At 42.2% G+C, this 21,061-nt stretch overlaps 1 protein-coding gene across 3 annotated transcripts in view; it reads left to right on the plus strand.

Annotated features, from left to right (window-relative positions):
* The first annotated feature begins 2,946 nt into the window (after positions 1-2,946).
* The window catches only part of LOC118387701 (roquin-1-like), a 32,993-nt gene continuing 14,878 nt past the window's right edge, over positions 2,947-21,061 (plus strand). For all 3 annotated transcript variants that reach the window (XM_035776344.2, XM_035776353.2, XM_052527724.1), the window contains exons 1-3: positions 2,947-3,307; positions 8,621-9,081; positions 20,091-20,211. In XM_035776344.2, the coding sequence (XP_035632237.1) occupies positions 8,851-9,081; positions 20,091-20,211 (352 nt within the window). In that variant the 5' untranslated portion in view covers positions 2,947-3,307; positions 8,621-8,850. The remainder of the gene's footprint in view (positions 3,308-8,620; positions 9,082-20,090; positions 20,212-21,061) is intronic.

Below are 21,061 nucleotides of genomic sequence, written 5' to 3' on the forward strand. Positions count from 1 at the left end.
CAAAGTGCCAACTGTAAAGTTTGGTGGAGGAGAACTAATGAACTGGGGCTCTTTTTCATGGTTTGAGCTAGGCCCCTTAGTTCCAGCGAAGATAAATCTTAACTCTACAGCATACAATGACATTCTAGATGATTCTGTGATTCCAACTTTGTGGTAACAGTTTGAGGAAGGCTCTTCCCTGTTACAGCATGACAATGCCCCCAGCACAAAACGAAGTCCATACAGAAATGGTTTGTCGAGATCGGAATGAAAGAACTTGACTGGCCTGCACAGAGCCCTGACCTCAACCCAATTGAACACCTTTGGGATGAATTTGAATGGCGACTGAGAGCAAAGCCCAATCGCCCAACATCAGTGCCTGACCTCACTAATGATATTGGGGCTGAATGGAAGCAAGTCCCTTCAGCAATGTTCCAACATCTAGTGCAAAGCCTTCCCAGAATAGTGGAGGCTGTTTTAGCAGCAAAGGGGGGACCATGTCCATGATTTTGGAATGAGATGTTCGACGAGCAGCTGTCCGCATACTATTGGTCATGTAGTGTATAAATGTCTGTCCAGTTGCAGATGGTTCTACAAAAAAAACAGATAAAACGTTGATAAAATAAATCCATGATTCATGCCACAATGAAATTGAATTGTTCAAATTAAATCCAAAATGGCTAATTGAAAATTGGAAACGGTAAACGGAAATTCTAAGTGAAAATGATAAATGGTACACAGAACATGGCAAATGGTTGACAGAAAATGGTCAATGCAATGTGTAAAGTGTTATGGAAAGTGACTGCTTTAATTTTATAACTGCCCAATATAGCATTTTCTATTTTCGCTTTTCATTTCCATTTTCAAAGTATATGCAAATGATTTCCTGGAGGCGTGAACTTGAAGAAAAAAAACACCAACATGCAGTGTTACATCATAGTCATATCACACTCTCTATGCCTTGATTTGAGACTATTTTGACACATGGGGTCCTGCACACCAGAATAACATTTTAGCCTGCTAAGCAACATAGGCAATTACATTTTTCTCTTTTCAGGCAAAGTTACTCAACACTAGATAATGTTACTCATCACATGCACGTGGTCACCGAAGCACTAGTTACACTAGTCTAAAATCAATGTACAGAGAGTCGGACATGGATAGAATGTCCTAATACTGGGGTGTGGTGTTGCTCTCGTGGTTCACACATCCAAGAAGCAATTTGCATACACTTAGAAAATGGAAAATTGTTCTTGACATAACATGGACTTGGTCTTTTACCAAATAAGGCTATCTTCTGTATACCACCCCTACCTTGCCACAACACAACAGATTGGCTCAAACGCATTAAAAAGGAAAGAAATTCCACAAATGAACTTTTAACAAGGCACACCTGTTAATTGAAATGCATTCCAGGTGACAACCTCATGAAGCTGGTTGAGAGAATGCCAAGAGTGTGCAAAGCTGTCATCAAGGCAAAGGGTGGCTACTTTGAAGAATCTCAAATATAAATTATATTTGGATTTGTTTAACAATTTTTTGTTTATTACATGATTCCATATGTGTTATTTCCTAGTTTTGATGTCTTCACTATTATTCTACAATGTAGAAAGAATCCTTTGACTGGTACTGTATATATATATACACAGTGCATTCGGAATGTTTCAGACCCCTTGACTTTTTCCACATTTTGTTACGTTACAGCCTTATTCTAAAATGGATTGAAAACACATTTTCCTCATCAAACTACACACAACACCCCATATAGACAAAGCGAGAAAAAACCCAGAAATACCTTATTTACAGAAGTATTCAGACCCTTTGCTATGAGAATCGAAATTGAGCTCAGGTGCATGATTGATCATCCTTGAGATGTTTCTACAACTTGATTGGAGTCCACCTGTGGTAAATTCGATTGATTGGACATGATTTGGAAAGGCACACACATGTCTACATCAGGTCCCACAGGATTATGACAAGGCACAGATCTGGGGAAGGGTAACAAAACATTTCTGCAGCATTGAAGGTACCCAAGAACACACTGGCCTCCATTCTTAAATGGAAGAAGTATGGAACCACCAAGACTCTTCCTAGAGCTGGCGGCCCGGCCAAACTGAGCAATCGTGGGAGAAGGGCCTTGGTCAGGGAGGTGACCAAGAACCCGATGGTCCCTCTGACAGAGCTCCAGAGTTCCTCTGTGGAGATGGGAGAACCTTCCAGAAGGACAACCATCTCTGCAGCATTCCACCAATTAAGCCTTTATGGGTAGACTGGCCAGACGGAAGCCACCCCTCCGTAAAAGGCATATGACAGCCTGCTTGGCATTAGCCAAAAGGCACCTAAAGGACTCTCATACCATGAGTAACAAGATTCTCTGGTCTGATTACATTTACATTTACATTTAAGTCATTTAGCAGACGCTCTTATCCAGAGCGACTTACAAATTGGTGCATTCACCTTATGACATCCAGTGGAACAGCCACTTTACAATAGTGCATCTAAATCTTTTAAGGGGGGGGATTACTTTACCCTATCCTAGGTATTCCTTAAAGAGGTGGGGTTTCAGGTGTCTCCGGAAGGTGGTGATTGACTCCGCAAACAACAGACCTTACAGTGAAACTCTTAAAAAAAGTGTTATGAAAGTATTTACTAAAATAAAATAAATAAAAAATAGAAAAATAACAAGTAATTAAGGAGCAACAATAAAATATCAGTAGCTGTTGTGTGTGCTGCAGATGGTCAAGATAGACAGGCTAGGCCTATGCACAAAGCAAGTTCTGTCCAATTGGTTAAACAGTAAAATCATTGTATTTGATACATTTTAATAACTTTGAGCATGTAACAGTGCAGTCTAACAGTCATATGACTATGCTTTGTGGAGGCTGGGATGGACTATACATGGCTCGTTCAATAACCAATCAGTGCACCTTCCAGCAAAATATTCTGTTCAACAAGTGATATGCTTCGTGGAGGCTGGGATGGACTATGCATGGCTCTTTCAATAACCAATCAGTGCAATTTCCAGCAAAATATTCTGTACAACAAAAGTGATATGCATGTGCAAATGTTTTTATTATGTAAATTACAGTAAAGCAAATTTGCAACATTTTCCTTTTAGAAATTGTGTTATAGTAAACTGCCTATGTGTTACAATTTTTTTTCTCAGGTCTTGCACCTTTCCTTACTGTTCTGGGTGCTGTCTGACACACACCCTACCTAATAGACAGTAACTCGCTTGCTCGTTACTGCCAGGCTCCAGCTACACCGAGGAAATACAACAATATTATCATAGAAACAGCTGAAGATTGATGGCATTTTATTGGAAATTGTAAGTATATTCTGCCGGCGGGACTACATTAGCTATAAACAGCTAACGTTGGCTAGCTACGGTTTATGTTCGACGTGTTTTATTTTTGCGGCAAATTTACGTCTAGCTATGCTAGCAGCTAAGCTAACGTTAGCTAATTAACCGGGATAGCCGCGTCCAATCTAGCTGTCGAGTTAGATATTGTTCATGGTTTATTGAGGACCTTAGGTGCATGAAGTAGATTAAAAAATATTAACTTGTAATTGTGATTACTAGCTAGCTACTTAACTGGTTGGCCGTGTCAATACGTTAACGTTAGCTTGCTCGTAACTTAGCTACGTTAGTTAGCTATCCTAGCTAACGTTTACATGTGTCCACTGAATTTGCATTACTACCTTACCCTTATAGGAAGTTCTCTGTAGCTAGTATTTCTGCCAAAGCAAACTAGATCGAACGGGCTAGATAGACACAGCGTTATAACTAGTCAAATAGTTAGGTTATATGGGCTTTTGCCAAATGTTGCGATGGGTACCTTTTTTAGCTAGCTAGTAACGTTAACTAGCCTAATTTGAAGTAACTCAGTAGCTAGCTAGCTACTCTTGCATTGTTTCCATTGCACCGTAGTGATATATTTGCTTGCTATGTTTAAATGCTTTTAACTAATACATTTTCAGAGGCCTAACAACTTAACAACTTTTGATCTTACTGCTGTGAAAGTGGAAAACAGAGGAAGTGCCAATGCTATTCAAACTGAGTTCCCAGGTTGTAGTATTCATATATCCAACAGCATAACTAGAGTGAACAGTGAAACAAAACAAAAATGCAACTACTTGTTACTTATAGTGTTTTTTTTACATATTCAGGAAAAATGGTGGCTTTGATGATAAAATTTTAAAATGCATCACAGATACTGGTCTGGATTGAATTGATTTAGTGTAGGGTAATTAATAGGCCTGTGAGTAGTGGTTGTGTAAGACTATATGCAGTTCCTTATTGTTAGCTATTATGAGTCATGGTAAAAAAAAATGGTTTGGTAGCTGTGAGTGTTCTGCATCTGCATCCTCATCATGACTGTATGTCTGCAGTGGCCACAGTTTCTACTATGATTTAGGCCTAGGCCTTACTTGACTTTGTTTGGGACTGATAGAATACAGTCAGCCGGATAGCAAATTACACTAGTTCCTGTCTAGTTGAAATTGGCTATAAAGGGAACGTTATAAAGAGACCAGCAATTAGGATAGCTAGTGAACATTAATCTGTGAGTGTCACATCATGATTTATATGGCATTTGGAACATGCACAATTGCGTAAGTTAGATGTGAGTAAAAGGGTCTGGCCTAAATACTGTGTGAAATGTAACCACACAGTATGTAGGCCAGGCTATAATAGCCAGACGGTCAGGGGGAGTTGGGTGTAAATTTAGTCATGTAATTGTAACCTCACTTCGGTGAAGGAGTAATAGCTAATACAGAGGCTGTATTTTGTCTAGGCTAGAAGTCACTGCAGGATGTGTCGCATCAGTCTGCGATGAGGGTGAAAGATGAAAGCGTAGACCTCAAATCTCTGATTTGAGTTCCATGTAATTCAAACTATTGTGCCTTGTCTTACAGTAACCATATTTCCAATGTCCAGTTATTATGTGAGTAAAGTCATACCAACAACAACAACAAAAAAACCACGCTCATGGTGATGGAATCAGGAAGTGCCGATGCAATTTTATAAATGTTGACAGACAATTTCAGACAAGTTCGACATGGTGGGATCTTTTTGGGTCGGTAAACTGAATTATGTGACAAATTGCGGTGGAAGCGATTTTCTGCACAATTGTTGATAGAATAACCATGTTGAGGTAAATTTGCAGTCACGCAGTGCTATGTTGTGTGGCCCTCCCACTACGACTTGGAAAAAGCATGCCCAGTTTATTAGGCTACAGATGCTACAAATAATAATGAACTTCACAGGGTGGTGAAAGTGCACGGTGATGAGCTTGATGCTCTTTTCCAATAAATATCCAGGGTGTTAATTTGTATGCTAGTAACATGATGATCAGTGCTTAGCTGCCGATTAACAAATACACATGATCTTGCTCTTTTCCAACTCATCATATAACCTAACCTATCCAGTGTCCACTTTACCAGCAAACTGTTGTCTAGAGGGAATACGTGAAAACCAGACTGGACAAGTTTGCCATTTATTGCAACAGTTTGTGTGACAAAACCATCAATATAGTGAAAAATGCTATAGAAACGCATTGAATTAGTTTTTTAATGTGTACTAACTTTACGTCATCACACACAGCCTTGTATCCGCAGCAAGTCAGCTTGGTGGAAACAAACTTCTTGTGGGAAAACGTGCATATTAAAAAAATAAAGTGGACTTTTGTAATATTTGCATGATAATCTGTTGCATATAGGATGGAAACCTAACTATTGATGTCAATGGAAGATTTGTGTGGAAGTTGACCTCGGAAGGGCGGCAGGTAGCCGAGCGGTTAAGAGCGTTGGGCTGGTAACCGAAAGGTCACTGTTTTGAATCCCTAAGCCGGAAAGGTGGACAAATCTGCCGTTCTGCACTTGAGCATGGCAGTTGACCCCCAACAACAATTGCTCCCTGTGCGCCGATGATGTCGATTTAAGCCAGCCCCCCCACACCTCTCTGATTCAGGTTGGGTTAAATGCAGAAGACACATTTCGGTTGAATGGATTCAGTTGTGCAACTGACTAGGTATCCCATTTCCCTCATTTGCCCTATTTCAAGTAGTTGTAGTTTATGGACAAGGCTGCACTGGATTCACTTATCTATTAGGTCTTGTGTTGTTAGATCACATGCAGACATAGCCTCCCTATTACACCATTTTGTTTTGTCCAGAAGTATTAAAGGAAATGACAGGTGGCCTTCTGCTACTGTATTTTGAGTGGAACCAGAGCAGTCCCAGGCAGTGACCGCAATGTCGATCAGCTTTCCCAGAAACACATAGGAATATTTATCTTCTTGGTGTAGATTAGTATATAGTTGAATTTATAAGAGGGTACTTTCCCACTGTCTGTCAAACACTGACTGAGGTAAAGCCCCTGTTGTTCCATTGTCACCTGTTACAGCCAATTCCCAGGCTTAACACACACTCATATCCTGGGCCATTCAAATCAAATTTATTTATATAGCCCTTCGTACATCAGCTGATATCTCAAAGTGCTGTACAGAAACCCAGCCTAAAACCCCAAACAGCAAGCAATGCAGGTGTAGAAGCATGGTGGAAAGGAAAAACTCCCTAGAAAGGCCGACACCTAGAAAGGAACCAGGCTATGTGGGGTGGCCAGTCTTCTGGCTGTGCCGGGTGGAGATTATAACAGAACATGGCCAAGATGTTCATAATTGACCAGCATGGTCAAATAATAATAATCACAGGCAGAACAGTTGAAACTGGAGCAGCAGCAAGACTAGGTGGACTGGGCACAGCAAGGAGTCATCATGCCCGGTAGTCCTGAGGCATGGTCCTAGGGCTCAGGTCCTCTGAGAGAGAGAGAGAAAGAAAGAGAGAATTAGAGAGAGCATACTTAAATTCACACAGGACACCGGATAGGACAGGAGAAGTACTCCAGATATAACAAACTGACCCTAGCCCCCCAACACATAATCTACTGCAGCATACTGGAGGCTGAGACAGGAGGGGTCAGGAGACACTGTGGCCCCATCCGATGACACCTCCCGGACAGGGCCAAACAGGAAGGATATAACCCCACCCGCTTTGCCAAAGCACAGTCCCCACACCACTAGAGGGACATCTTCAACCACCAACTTACCACCCTGAGACAAGGCCGAGTATAGCCCACAAAGATCTCCGCCACGGCACAACCCAAGGGGGGGGGCACCAACCCAGAGATAGCAACACTGTGAGAGTGTTTCCTGCTCGTATTTCATGTGGCGTATGTTGCTACATTCGCCACAGCCCTACTCTGATTGGTAACTCACCCACTCAGTACACCCCTCTGGCTATTTTCATCCTGTGAAATCCTTGTTCAGGTCGAAGACATCGGTTGTGACTTTTTTGACACTGGCCACAAGACCAAATTATGCCTTAGTGACGGGCCGGTGGTGGCACGGGCACGTACGTATGTGAACAAAATATATAATTTGAATGTTACAAACGTCCATCTTGAATCAGATGCAAGGTTACGTGCAGATTTTAGGCAAATTCGAATTACTACTTTGTTAGGTTTGTTTTTGTTTCCGGGAGCATAAATCAACTGAGAACCTCTTCCTCATTGTTTTCACATGTCAGGTGAGAAAGTGGCAACACTAGGCGCACAGTGTTTCTATCTCTGCAGACTAGCTAACCAGTACCAGCATCATGGAGTTGACTATCTTATACTCTGGAAATCCGCAACAAACTAAGAAGTGATTAGCCTCTCTGTCTGTCCACTCATGTTGCAACAGATGCATTTCCATCATATCATCCATACTTCTTGTGGTGAGTCTTTTTTTGTTGTTGGTTGGGTTGTCTTGTTTCGGTGGGTTTTGAGAGCACTGCTTGTATAAGAGAGGTTTACACAGCAGACTTTTGTATTGGCATCTATCTTGATATTCAAATAATTTCTAATGGAAAAGAAGAGTTGATACGCACTAATGGGTCATAGCAACAGAAGTGTTTTTTTTGTCTACAGGCTCAGACATGCTTGTGAAGTGAATCATAGTTTGCCACGTGATTACATAAAGACAATGATTTATTGGAGTGAACCATTTGGTTGTTTCCTGATAGTCATGCTCACGTTGCATACGGTTTGCCGAATGTTAATCATGTGAAACTCCCTTTGGTATGTGATGAGACAGTCGAAATTATGCTTCTTTCCACTCGTTACGCATCAATAATGGTATAACATCTAGCCCAGGGTTTCACTTTTGCAGCTGAAATGTGGCTATTCACTTACGGCAACCTGTTCGTACACAGCAACAAGAAGCAGTCTCTCCCCATTGAAGCCCCAAACTTCCTGTTTTCAGATGAGCGCTTTTTATTGGACAGAGGAAGGGTCTTAAAATAGCCACTAAGTAACTCATCAGCCTACTGGCATTTAGTGAACACGACTGCTGCTGGGGGATATCCCAACGCTCCCAGTCCTCAGTGAAGACAACAGGGGAGTCTCATTGACGTCCTGCTGGTTTTGTCCTTTACTGAAAGGGCAGACAGGTGAATCTGCTGCACCCTTGCTGCTTTTAGCTGGCCATAGCATAGCATAGTTAGGTAGTTAAAGCAAATGTGGATGTTTTTTCTTCCCACGGGACTAATCTGTTTGCTCTTTGGGTTTGGTGTATGCAGTTGACTGTTCTTTGTCTTTTCAGGTCATACCATGTACTGAATGTTCATGATGTCTGAACATTTAGAAGAAAATTGATGGTCAGAAGAGTTTTTGATTCCAGTGGAATTTGTCACGTCTTTTGCGTCACTTTGTTTTCGAAAAGAAAACGCACCCTACGTGGCAACGCACTGAAGGATCTACCTTTTTATTTGAAAGGGAAGGCGTTTTTTGTCGAAGCCATTGTGCTTCCCCTAGTGACCTCTGTGGGTTACAATGCCTGTACAAGCGCCGCAATGGACGGAATTCCTGCTGTGTCCCATCTGCACCCAGCTGTTCGAGGAGAGCGTCCGCAAGCCCATCAGCCTGGGCTGTGGACACACCGTCTGCAAGATGTGCCTGAACAAGCTGCACCGCAAGGCCTGCCCCTTCGACCAGACGGCCATCGCTTCCGACATCGAGCTGCTGCCTGTCAACACTGCCCTACTGCAGCTGGTGGGAGGACAGGTGAGACATAATCTAGGCTAGGTATGGGCTACTTAGATGAGATGCTAGGCAGGTACAACTCGGGTACTAATCAGGTGAGACAGGCTAGGTAGGTGCTACTCAGATGAGATGCCAGGCTAGGTACTCACTCAATGTCACGTTCACATTCATAAGATTATGAATATTGTAACTGTTGGGATAGGTCCAACGCAAATGTGGGGACAATTGCCACCCTTATTCTCTCCCCTATTCTCCTAATGACAGTTTGTATCACTTGATGAGGTGAATGTAGGTTATGTTAATGTAGAGCGGGAACGGTACTCAACGGTTTATGCTCATACATACTGGTGATGACTGAGAAACAAAATATCTGGTTTGGGAAATTGGTGTTCTTTCATTTATCTTGTGTAGTAGCAGTTTACCCGATTCTGGATTGGGACAGATTTATTCTGCCAGTCAATGCAATTTTCCCATTACATTTAGAGACAAAATAACTTTCACTTGTCTTTATCTTATTCTGGCTGTTGTACCTAAGTCTTGAAGGGTTCATATTTTGAGTCTTGTGGGAGAGCTACAGTGCATTCGGAAAGTATTCAGACCTGGACTTTTTCCACATTTTGTTACATTACAGCCTTACTCTAAAATGTATTAAATAGTTTTTTCCCCCCCTCATCAATCTACACACAATACCCCATAATGACAAAGCAAAAACAGGTTTTCAGATTTTTTTGCAAAAACTGAACTGATATAACATTGACTTAAGTATTCAGACCCTTTACTCAGTACATTGAAGCAGCTTTGGCAGCCATTACAGACTTGAGTCTTGGCACACCTGTATTTGGGGAGTTTCTCACATTCTTCCCTGCAGATTCTCTAAAGCTCTGTCAGGTTGGATAGGGAGCATCGCTGCACAGCTATTTTCAGGTCTCTCTAGAGACATTAGATTGGGTTCGGCCTCTAGCTCCGGCCTCTAGCTGGGGAAACTTAAGGACATTTAGAGACTTGTCCCAAAGCCACTCCTGCATCGTCTTTGCTGTGTGCTTAGGGTTGTTGTCCTGTTGGAAGGTGAACCTTCGCCCCCAGTCAGGTCCTGAGCGCTCTGGAGCAGATTTTCATCAAGGATCTCTCTGTACTTTGCTCCTTTCATCTTTGCATCGATCCTGACTGGTTCCAGTCCCTGCCGCTGAAAAACATCCCCACAGCATGACGCTGCCACCACCATGCTTCCCCGTAGGGATGGTGCCAGGTTTCCTCCAGACGTGACGCTTGCCATTCAGGCCAAAGAGTTCAATCTTGGTTTCATCAGACCAGAGAATATTGTTTCTCATGGTCTGAGAGTCCTTTAGGTGCCTTTTGGCAAACTCCTAGCGGGCTGTAATGTGCCATTTACTGAGGAGTAGCTTCCGTCTGCCCATTCTACCATAAAGGCCTGATAGATGGAGTGCTGCAGAGATGGTTGTCCTTCTGGAAGGTCCTCCCATCCCCACAGATAACTCTGGAGCTCTGTCAGTGACCATCTGGTTTTTGGTAACCTCCTTGACCAAGGCCCTTCTCCCCCGATTGCTCAGTTTGGCCGGGCCGCCAGCTCTAGGAAGAGTCTTGGTGGTTCCAAACTTCTTCCATTTAAGAAAGGTGGAGGTCACTATGTTTTTGGGTACCTTCAATGCTGCAGAAATGTTTTGTTACCGTTGCCCAGATCTGTGCCTCGTCATAATCCTGTCTCTTGAGCTCTACAGACAATTCCTTTGACCTCATGGCTTGGTTTTTGTTCTGCCATGCACTGTCAACTGTGGGCCCTTTTGTATAGACGTGTGTGCCTTTCCAAATCATGTCCAATCAATTGTATTTACCACAGGTGGACTCTAATCAACTTGTCGAAACAGCTCAAGAATGATCAATGGTACCAGGATGCACCTGAGCTCAATTTCGAGTCTCATAGCAAAGGATTTGAATACTTATGTAAAGTAGGTATTTCTGGGGGGTTTTGGCCAAAGTTTCTAAAAACCTGTTTTGGCTTTTTCCATTATGGGCTATTGTGTGTAGATTTGAGGATTTAAAAAAAAGAGAAAAAATATCAATTTCAGAATAAGGCTATAATGTAACAAAATGTGGAAAAAGTCAAGGGGTTTGAATACTTTGCGAATGCACTGTCAGTTTTTTTTCCTGTACAAATTGAAGCCGAACATTGTCAAAACCATTTCTCAGTTTGTCTTTCAGGGCCACAAAAATATATTATCTGTCACATGCTATCTATCAGTTTCTGCATGATGATATCTGTTTGATGTATCTGTCATGCACAAACAGTCATTGAATCCCCACTGCTCATTACAATACCACTGTATCATATTTGTGAGATTTTATCAGAAATATGATACTAGCTTGCTGCTGGTTAGGCAAAAGAACACGTGGCTGTGTTTTCATAACTCAACCAATGTTGCACATGAGGGACAATAGCTGTTTTTTAACATTTTATTTTACCTTTATTTAACTAGGCAAGTCAGTTAAGAACAAATTCTTATTTTCAATGACGGCCTAGGAACAGTGGGTTAACTGCCTGTTCAGGGGCAGAACGACAGATTTGTACCTTGTCAGCTCGGGGATTTGAACTTGCAACCTTCCTGTTACTAGTCCAATGCTCTAACCACTAGGCTACCCTACCGCCCCAACTGTCATGAGATGTTTACTGTCCCCAGCGGTTGTTTTATTTAGCTACTGTGACGCATTCGAAGGGATACAGGAAGGACTACTGTTAGTCATAATGTCACAAAGATGAACCTCTGAGAAGGTGAGATGGCCAGAGAGACCACAACTGAGAAGGAAGGGCAAGGAGAGAGTGCACACATGAAAGGTGGGAGGCTAACATGGATCCTGAAGCAGGGTTCCGTAGCGCGTGGCTGGGACTCAGCACACTGTGTGACAGCCATTCAGATTTTTAGATATCAGCCCACCGATGTTGTGGTCAGAGTTTCCTCTAGTTTTCAGTTATCGTGCTTATGGCTGTAGCTGTCATGACAATTGATCATCCGGGAATTGTCATGCAAAACAAACTGCCGGTCTCATGGTAATTGACCGTTAAATGCTAAACGTGTTTATTTTAATTAAGTGCTTCCCAGTGCAGCCTACAAGCCACTGATGCGGACCTTTTGGAACATTTTACATTCTAAAAAGTATAATGAATCCATTTAATATAGCCTGCACCATCACAATAAAGCCATTATTTATGTTAGGCAGGCCAAAAGAAATATTATGATGTAAAGAAAATGTAGCCTATTTTAGAAGAACCGAATAGCAAATTCTGAGTCGTCCTTAAGTTAGGCCCTGATCTGGCTATGCCATATGGCTTTAGGCTGCACTAGTTAATTTAACAGACAATATTTGCTTATTATTCCTGTGGCATTATTTTTTCTGTTTTTATAGTAAAAGAATATAATTGAACATAGCTGAATAAAATGGAAAGCCCCCCCCAAACGATTTCCAAAGTAATGCGCACATACGGCTATTCTGTGTTGAGCAGTCAACAAAGTGATCATTTGAAACATGTCCTCCCATATGCTTAATTTAGAGTTATTCATGCAACTTTAGTTGTGATACATTCTTAGAGCCTAAGGTTTGTATTAGAAATAGAAACTAAGGCTACATGATGCGACTAATGATGATTTTTTTAAAGTTCCATGAAAGGCATGCACTCTGCTCTGTTTCTTGTGCATGCTGCACACAGTTAATCAGTCTCTCATTCACAATTTGACAAGCACTTGGTAATATATTCTTAATTTAATCTTGTCTTTACACACGGCCTACTAATATACAGTTGAAGACGGGTTGCGTGAGCATTGCGGATGCTATATAGATATGCGGGGTTCACGCCTACAAAGTTCTAATTGGCCTATTAGAAGTGGTTGAATAAGGTTTCTGCAAATAGGACACAAGGGGCGTATCCAATAGTGAGATGTCGACTGAAAGAACACTTTTGTACGTGTCGTACACACACACACACACACACACACACACACACACACACACACACACACACACACACACACACACACGCTAAAAAGTATTACCCTTCAACTAAAACAAATACACAGGAAGTCTTACACCCTCAGCAGTTAACTGGAAAAAGTTTTACCCCTTCCCCTTTTAATGCAAATTTTGCCTTTTAGAATGGGAGTGTGTGTCTGCATGAAACTGCACTTGTTTGCAGAGAAACTGAAAGCAAACCTTTGAGCTCCAGTTCGAAGGCTGTTTGTTTGGGGTCCAGTTACTTTTCAAAAGAGATGTAGCTCAAAAAAAAAAATGTAACCTCTGGTAAAAGGGTTGCCACCATGTTTCATAAATCAACCACCATGCTAGTTGGCCTCACTTCCTCATCGGTTGATAATAGTTCCCATAGGATGTTTAAATGAAGTGCTGGTTTGCCCTGTGTTGAAGGCACTCAGCATACTATCTCCATGTGACAAGGAAAAATACTGTGTTATTATGGCCCAAATAGCTTTGGCAGAGGTAGTATGTGACAGAAAACACTGCCTTACTGCCAACTCCTTGCCTTTGCTACTCTCCACAGTCCTCAGTCCAGATCCTGCTCTTTGTACTCATGGGATATGAATGAATTCACTAAAAGTAGGCCTACACAATGTGTACACATTAATAGATATCTATAAATAGAAAGGGGGCTTTTGGATTTCAAAATGGGAGCAGGCACAGCCAGCAACTGCGGCTGGTTAAGGGTTTGCTGAAATTATGATCTAGAACATTCCTGCAGCTGGGAGTGCTTGGTGGAGACCTGCATGTCATGTTGGGAGGGATGACGCACGTGTGTGTGTGTGTCAGAGTTCCTCTTCCTTGGCAAACCCAATGACTCAGCAAACACTGATACTCATTTGCTCCCTCGGCACTACTCCTCTTTACAGCTGCCAAACATCAGAGGTCTGATGGATTGAGGAAAGGGAGCGGGAGAGAGGGAAAGGGTGGGTGTGTGCCACACTGGCAAGTCCCGAGTCATGACCATCATTAGTAGCCGACCAAACTTGCTAACGGACGGTCACTAATGGCCTGGTACTCAGCACTCTATTGTCCCTCTTATCACTCAGACAGCAATGCAAATGCGATCAAATCAAACACTCCATGAGAGCCCTGGCATTGCGTTTCAGCGGGATAGGATCACCTGTTGTAAAACGAGAGCCAACTCCTCATAGCAGGTTGATGCATGGAATGAAATAAGTGTTCCTATAAGCCCATGTTGCACAACATTTCTATAGGTAATGTGATGCAATTGTGTGATAAAACAAATTTGATGGCCTCTATTAAAAATAAGATTCCATCAGCTTTCTATTGGCTACGCCTACTATATTTATTTTAAAACTTTCCGAATACTAAGCACATTGCTTACAACTGGAGTAGCCTACCTGGCTGGCATGAAAACGACCCGCGAGAAAAGCGTTCTCCATTCGCTACTCAAGTGCATACAGATGACATGTATTTTTCCCCCTGCCCCTGTTCTGACAGGTGCATGATAATGGCCCGTTCTAAATCAAAACTAATTTCACACATAATATGTAGTATATTTTATAGACTAGATTTAAATTGAGAATGGTCTGATGGGTGAGAATATTAATATTGATGCCCAGTGTGTGGTAAGAAACAGCGTGTGCTGTTTAAATAGTTGAATGCATCACGTAGCCTAGCCCATACGCCTAGCTAGATGTTTTGATAAGGTTCGTATCCCAACTAAAGTGTCCAAATAACTCTAAGCATAGCCTATAGGCCTAGAACTCCTGGGACAGAGTTGGAGAGCCCAACGCCTACAGAGCCTAGTGAAACGTGTTCTTACAAGCCCAGTCATTGCACAATCGCGTTAAAAACCAGTTTGACTGGCCACAGTTTAAAAGAGGTCTCGTGCAGCTATTGATTGCTCAGTTCTTAAATTTAAGCACATTAATCCGCTTTACAAGCGGTGTAGCCTACCAGGCATATTCGTAAATTTCACCGCACGTACCCTGTATTTGCTATTCGAGAGCAAGCTACAGATGTTGTTTTTTGGGAGGGCCATTCTGAATCAATAAATAATTCCACACATAGAGTTGAAGTCAGAAGTTTACATTCACCTTAGCCAAATACATTTTAACACAGTTTTTCACAATTCCTGACATTTAATCCTAGTAGATATTCCCTGTTTTAGGTCTGTTAGGATGACTACTTTATTTTAAGAATGTGAAATGTTTCATTCAGCTTTTATTTCTTTCATCACATTCCCAGTGGGTCAGAAATGTACATGAACTCAATTAGTATTTGGTAGCATAGCCTTTAAATTATTTAACTTGGGTCAAATGTTTCGGGTAGCCTTCCCCAAGCTTCCCACAATATGTTGGTGAATTTGGGCTCATTCCTCCTGACAGAGCTGGTGTAACTGAGTCAGGTTTGTAGGCCTCCTTGCTCGCACACGCTTTTTCAGTTCTGCCCACAAATTTTCTATAGGACTGAGGTCAGGGCTTTGTGATGGCCGCTCCAATGCCTTGACTTTGTTGTCCTTATCTTCTTATGGCTGCATCCCTTGTTCTCAATTTCCGCCTGGAGACACCCTAATCTAACTGCCTGTAGCTCAGCCCCAGAGGCAAGGATATGCATTTTCTTGGTATCATTTGAATGGAAACATTCTGAAGTTTGTGGAAATGTTAATTGAATGTAAGAGAATATAACAATAGATCTGATAGAAGAAAATAGAAAGAAAGAGCATACGTTTTCTGTTTTGTTGTTGTAGCATCTTTCACATGTACTAGAATAGCCACATAGGATGCTGGGGATAATTTTGATGGATAACACAAGAGGGCAAGTGTAGTTGTGCAAAGTTTCAGACTGATAACTTCAGGAATGGGTGAGCTACATGACATTTAGCATGAAGTCACCCAGGTGTCCCACACAAGTTGCCCAAATGTACCCAAGTGGCCGAATTGGTGAAATGATATAACTATATACAACAGTGCAAATAACTATATAGAACATATCAAAAGGCAATTCTAACACACAAATGTTTTTATAAAAATGTTTTAAAAGATATTACCCCCCCAGTATATTACCCCCTCAGTTCTCTACACAATATTTTGCTGCTGGTGCCATGTCCCATAGCAGTCTCTTTCTGCTGTAAAGCAGAGGCAAACTGAACAAGTGGTGCAGGTGATGGGGGACTTCATGCGACACAGAAAACAACGACTCCTCCATGCTGTGCCCTTTTGGCCCTGAGGCACATTCATGCCTGCAGTTATGAACTTTGGCATATGAACACCACTGGAGGCAGAGGTAGAGGGGGCAGAGGTAGAGGGGCAGAATGTGATGTAGTGGACTTCGTGCTATAGCCAGCAAGATCCTGGATGAGCAGCTCCCTGAAAGGCTAGCTGTGATATGGGGGGCTGTCCACAGCTCTTCGCCATGTCCTTCTGCAGGATGAAGGAATTCACCACAGCAATGTCAATGAAATGGTAAAACAATGTCTTGTACCATTTCTTTGTCTTATGGAGAACATTGTAGTACCCTATTAGTGCGTCTGATAGGTCTACACCTCCCATGCTCTTGTTGTAGTCCTTGATAGCTGCAGGAATGGGGACATTTTTGGTGGTCCATGCCCCAGTAGCGTCCTTCACACGCCTGAGGATGTGATCGCCACTGAAGGACTTGTGGATAGTGGAGCACATCACCACCTCTCTGGTGTCCATCCACTTCACAAACAGCAGGCCATCTTCACGGATCCATCGCATGGTACCCCGCTCAGCCCTCATGTCATTTAAAAAGCCCACTCTGTTGGTCCTAATGGTGCCACAAGCCCACACCTCCAGCTTCCTCAGGTCTGCAAACAGGGTAGGGCTTGTGTAAAAGTTGTCCACAAATAGTTTGTAGCCCTTCCCCAGCAGTTAAATCCAATAACTCCATCACGGAATCGTAACCGAGTCCCTTACCGGTCGCAAAACTGCTTTTCCCCTCATAAACAAAAAAATTGCATGTGTATGCACATTTTCAGTCAAAACAAACAGCTTGTAACCCCATTTTGTTGGTTTGTTACGCATGTATTGTTTTAGGCCAATTCTGGCCTTTGAGGCTACCATCCTCATCTATGGACAAGTTCTGGGCGGGCTGAAAATGGATCTTGCAGGCCTCAACCATGCTGGGGTAGAGAGGTTTGACTTTGCAGAGCATGTCAAACCTTACGGTGCCTCTCCTCCTGTCATTCTCCCCATCGACTTCTGGGTCACTGATGTGAAGTGCCTGTGAGATATTTAGAAACCTTTTAGAGGGTATCACAGTGGGGGGGGAAAGGCAATTGATAGAGTGGGGATGTTTTCCAGTAATCCTTTAGGGTTTTTAACTTCACCAGCCCCATGTAAGTGAAAGGTAGCAGAAAAGGTCTGACATGGAAATGGGCTTCCATGCCTCTTCCTTTCCTGCTTGCTTCCTAGCCCCATACTTGTTTGTATTGCACACCAGCGAATCAACAACTGATGGGGTGAAAAACAGCTGAGGTCCTGGTGGCCTTTTTGGTCTGAATATTGGGAGACGTGGCCCCACATCCTCCTCCAGCACAGAGTGCCATTGCCCCTCTACCTCTCTGCCAGCAGGTTCCACACTCCCCTTCCTCCGCTTCTGTGTTAGTGTCTTCACACCTCTAGATGGCCGGGCGGGGGTAGGTGTGGAGTCGGAGACAGCAGGGGCCGGGCTGGATGAACCCGCTTCTGTGGGGGGTGGGCACCTTGGCACCGGGGGCTCCCAGTCGGAGTCGCTATCACTGTGAAAGAAAACACTGAAAAAATATTTGTTATGTATGAGCCTTTTATCATCACGTAAAATAAACATATGTATTGTATAGAGCAGAGGGAACAGTCACTAAGGTGAAGTGCTGTTCCATTCAATTCCTGCCATTGTTGTGGGCCTGCCCTCCCCCAACAGCACCCAATGGCTAATTCATATATCTATAGCCAATGTGTACTTTACACATTTAATTACTGATTATATTTCTATAAATTGCAATAAATAATCATATTTTGCACAAAAAAAATCTAATTATTTATATCTCAAACAACGGCATTAGCACTTACCAGTCCATAATTATGTCCTCTCCTTGCAGAAACATCTCCTCAGTGTTTGAATCATAACTATGCTCACTCAAAGATTCTTCAAACAACAAATCTGTCTCACTTTCTCGATCAATTTCTTCTGTAATCTGGTGCAAATCTGTCTACTTGGACTTCGCTTTTCCTGATTTATTCGCCATGATGTCTTCAATGAAATCGTCAAAAAAACTCCTTCCAAAATACTACTTTCCAAAATACTGCTGTGCGTAACGAGTGTGACTGCAACAAGTCTGATCGCCAATGGCGAATGAAGTTCGTTACGCGTGCGTTTACAAACAAGGGATGGTGGTTCAACCCATAACCATCACATACTGGTGTTTACTTCAGCTCATTGGCTATCTACCAAGCTAGAATTCAAGAAGATCAGTAGTCATTGTGCAGAAATACAGTCAATCAACGAAACTACGCTAATATTATTGGTGTGCAATAAGCATTGGTTGTTGTCTTCAAATCGGTTAATTTCAGTCAATACGCCTCGCAAAAACAATCAAGTTTGGCTGTGTTGAAAACATCCAGAGGATTGCAATGAAACCAACCATGACTAGATAAACGATTGTTTACTGTGTGTAATTACATCGAATGCTTCATCAAAAGTTGATAGAGATGGAATTCACGACACAAGCGGTTTACAAAATGTTTCATGTTAGGCTATAAAAATGGATTTTTATCAAAGAAAACAGCACTTCATTTGATCACTGGGACCCTTAGGAGGAGAAATAAGAGCAAGATATCAGAATGTAAGTCATAATTTTACCTTCAGATGTGAATGTGTCAAAACTGTCATGGCAGAAAATGTTTGTTGATTTCTCTTCTCAAACAAAAGCATGGCATTTGTTCTCTAATAGTTATTTTAAATCGGAAAACGCAGTTTGATTACCAAGATTCTAATCTTTTGAAGGATGTAAGACACTTGAATTTTAAAGAATATTTAATGTTACGATGTTGTATTTTTAGTTTGTCGCTCTGAAATTTCCCCGGGTGTTGATCCCGATGTTGATTTCCCCGGATGTTGATCGCAGCCATAAGAAGTTAACCCTTTTAGCTTACCCTTCACCGAACCCTAACCTTAATCCTTTAAATTAGTTCACAACGAGCCAGGCGGCTCAAACTGTTGCATAGACCCTGACTCTGTGTGCAATGAACGCAAGAGAAGTGACACAATTTCCCTAGTTAATATTGCCTGCTAACATGAATTTCTTTTAACTAAATATGCAGGTTGAAAAAAATATACTTCTTATGCTAGCGAGCAACTTAAATTGGCTCCTTGCTGCACTCGCGTAACAGGTGGTCATCCTGCCACGCAGTCTCCTCGTGGAGTGCAATGCAATCGGCATCCAAAAATGCAGATGAATCGGTCGACCTCTAGTTGAAGGTCTCCCTATTCCTCCATCCATCGCTCCACTCTTTTGACAGTGGTAATTTGCACTTGTGTATCAAGTTGCAAGAGACTGTTCTTTCGATCACGTGTCAGATGTTTGTGAAGGCAAGTGTGCAGGACAGTGCTTCTCTTCTGGATTGTTTAATGGTCCGAAGGAGCGTTTGGCCCCATCACACCATCTATCCTCCATTTAGATTTTTCTTTCATCACGTCTGGCCCCTGCACCACCATTACTGGTGTGGTTTGCCCTGTGACAAGACATGCTCCACCTTGCATCTACCAAGTGGTTGATCAGATGATTTGTTCCTACTGCCTACTAGGATACACCCATTGGAATGGTTGTACACTTTTATTAATCAAAACATTAATATAGTGTATCACTTTTTTTGTCCCTTAAATTCAGTCCGTTTATATGCAGTGTCTCTCTCTCTCACACACACACACACACACACACACACACACACACACACACACACACAATGGAAATTATATTTAAACGTTTGTGTTGTGACCATGGTGTGTCTGTTTTGTCTCCCCAGGTGCCCAAACGGCAGCCTACCACCTTGCTGACGGGGCCAGAGGACATAGCCCACTATGAGGAAGCCAGTGATTGTGTGGAGGAGCTGGCTCTGTACCTGAAACCACTGAGCAACAGCAGAGGTCAGTCAGACACCACCTCATCCTGCTCACCGTCACAACCATGGCTCATTAATTATGGGAAAAGCTTCTATTCACCCTGCATTAATTTCTCAACATATCATATTTAATAGCATCAGATTCACACACTCCCCCTTTGTATCATGACAATCCACATTCTATTCTAGTGCACTAGTTTTCAGTGCCTGTGAAGAAGTATTTGCCTCCTTTCTGATTCTCTATTTTTGCATGCTTTTGATACTATCAGATCTTCAACCAAAACCTAACATTCGATAAAGGGAACCTGAGTTTACAAATAACAGTGGATACTTGTTTAATTTATTTAATTAACAAAGTTATGCAACACCCAATCCCCCTGTGTGGAAAAAGTAATTTCCCCCGTGACACTAACTGGTTATGCCACATGTATCTACAATGACTGCAACCAAATATTTCCAGTAGTTGTTGATCAGTCTGCACCTGTACATAGCCCATCTATAATTTAGCCCAAACAACTACCTCTTTCCCTACTGTATTTATTTACTTATCTATGTTGCTCCTTTGCACCCCATTATTTCTATTTCTACTTTGCACATTCTTCCACTGCAAATGAACCATTCCAGTGTTTTACTTGCTATATTGTATTTACTTTGCCACCATGGCCTTTTTTTGCCTTCACCTCCCTTATCTCACCTCACTTGCTCACATTGTATATAGACTTGTTTTTCTACTGTATGTTTGTTTTACTCCATGTGTAACTGTGTTGTTGTATGTGTCGAACTGCTTTGCTTTATCTTGGCCAGGTCACAATTGTAAATGAGAACTTGTTCTCCACCTCCTTACTCCATTTGCACACGCTGTATATAGATTTTTC

Source organism: Oncorhynchus keta, chromosome 1, assembly GCF_023373465.1.
Source record: "Oncorhynchus keta strain PuntledgeMale-10-30-2019 chromosome 1, Oket_V2, whole genome shotgun sequence".
In the NCBI taxonomy this organism is placed as follows: Eukaryota; Metazoa; Chordata; class Actinopteri; order Salmoniformes; family Salmonidae; genus Oncorhynchus; species Oncorhynchus keta.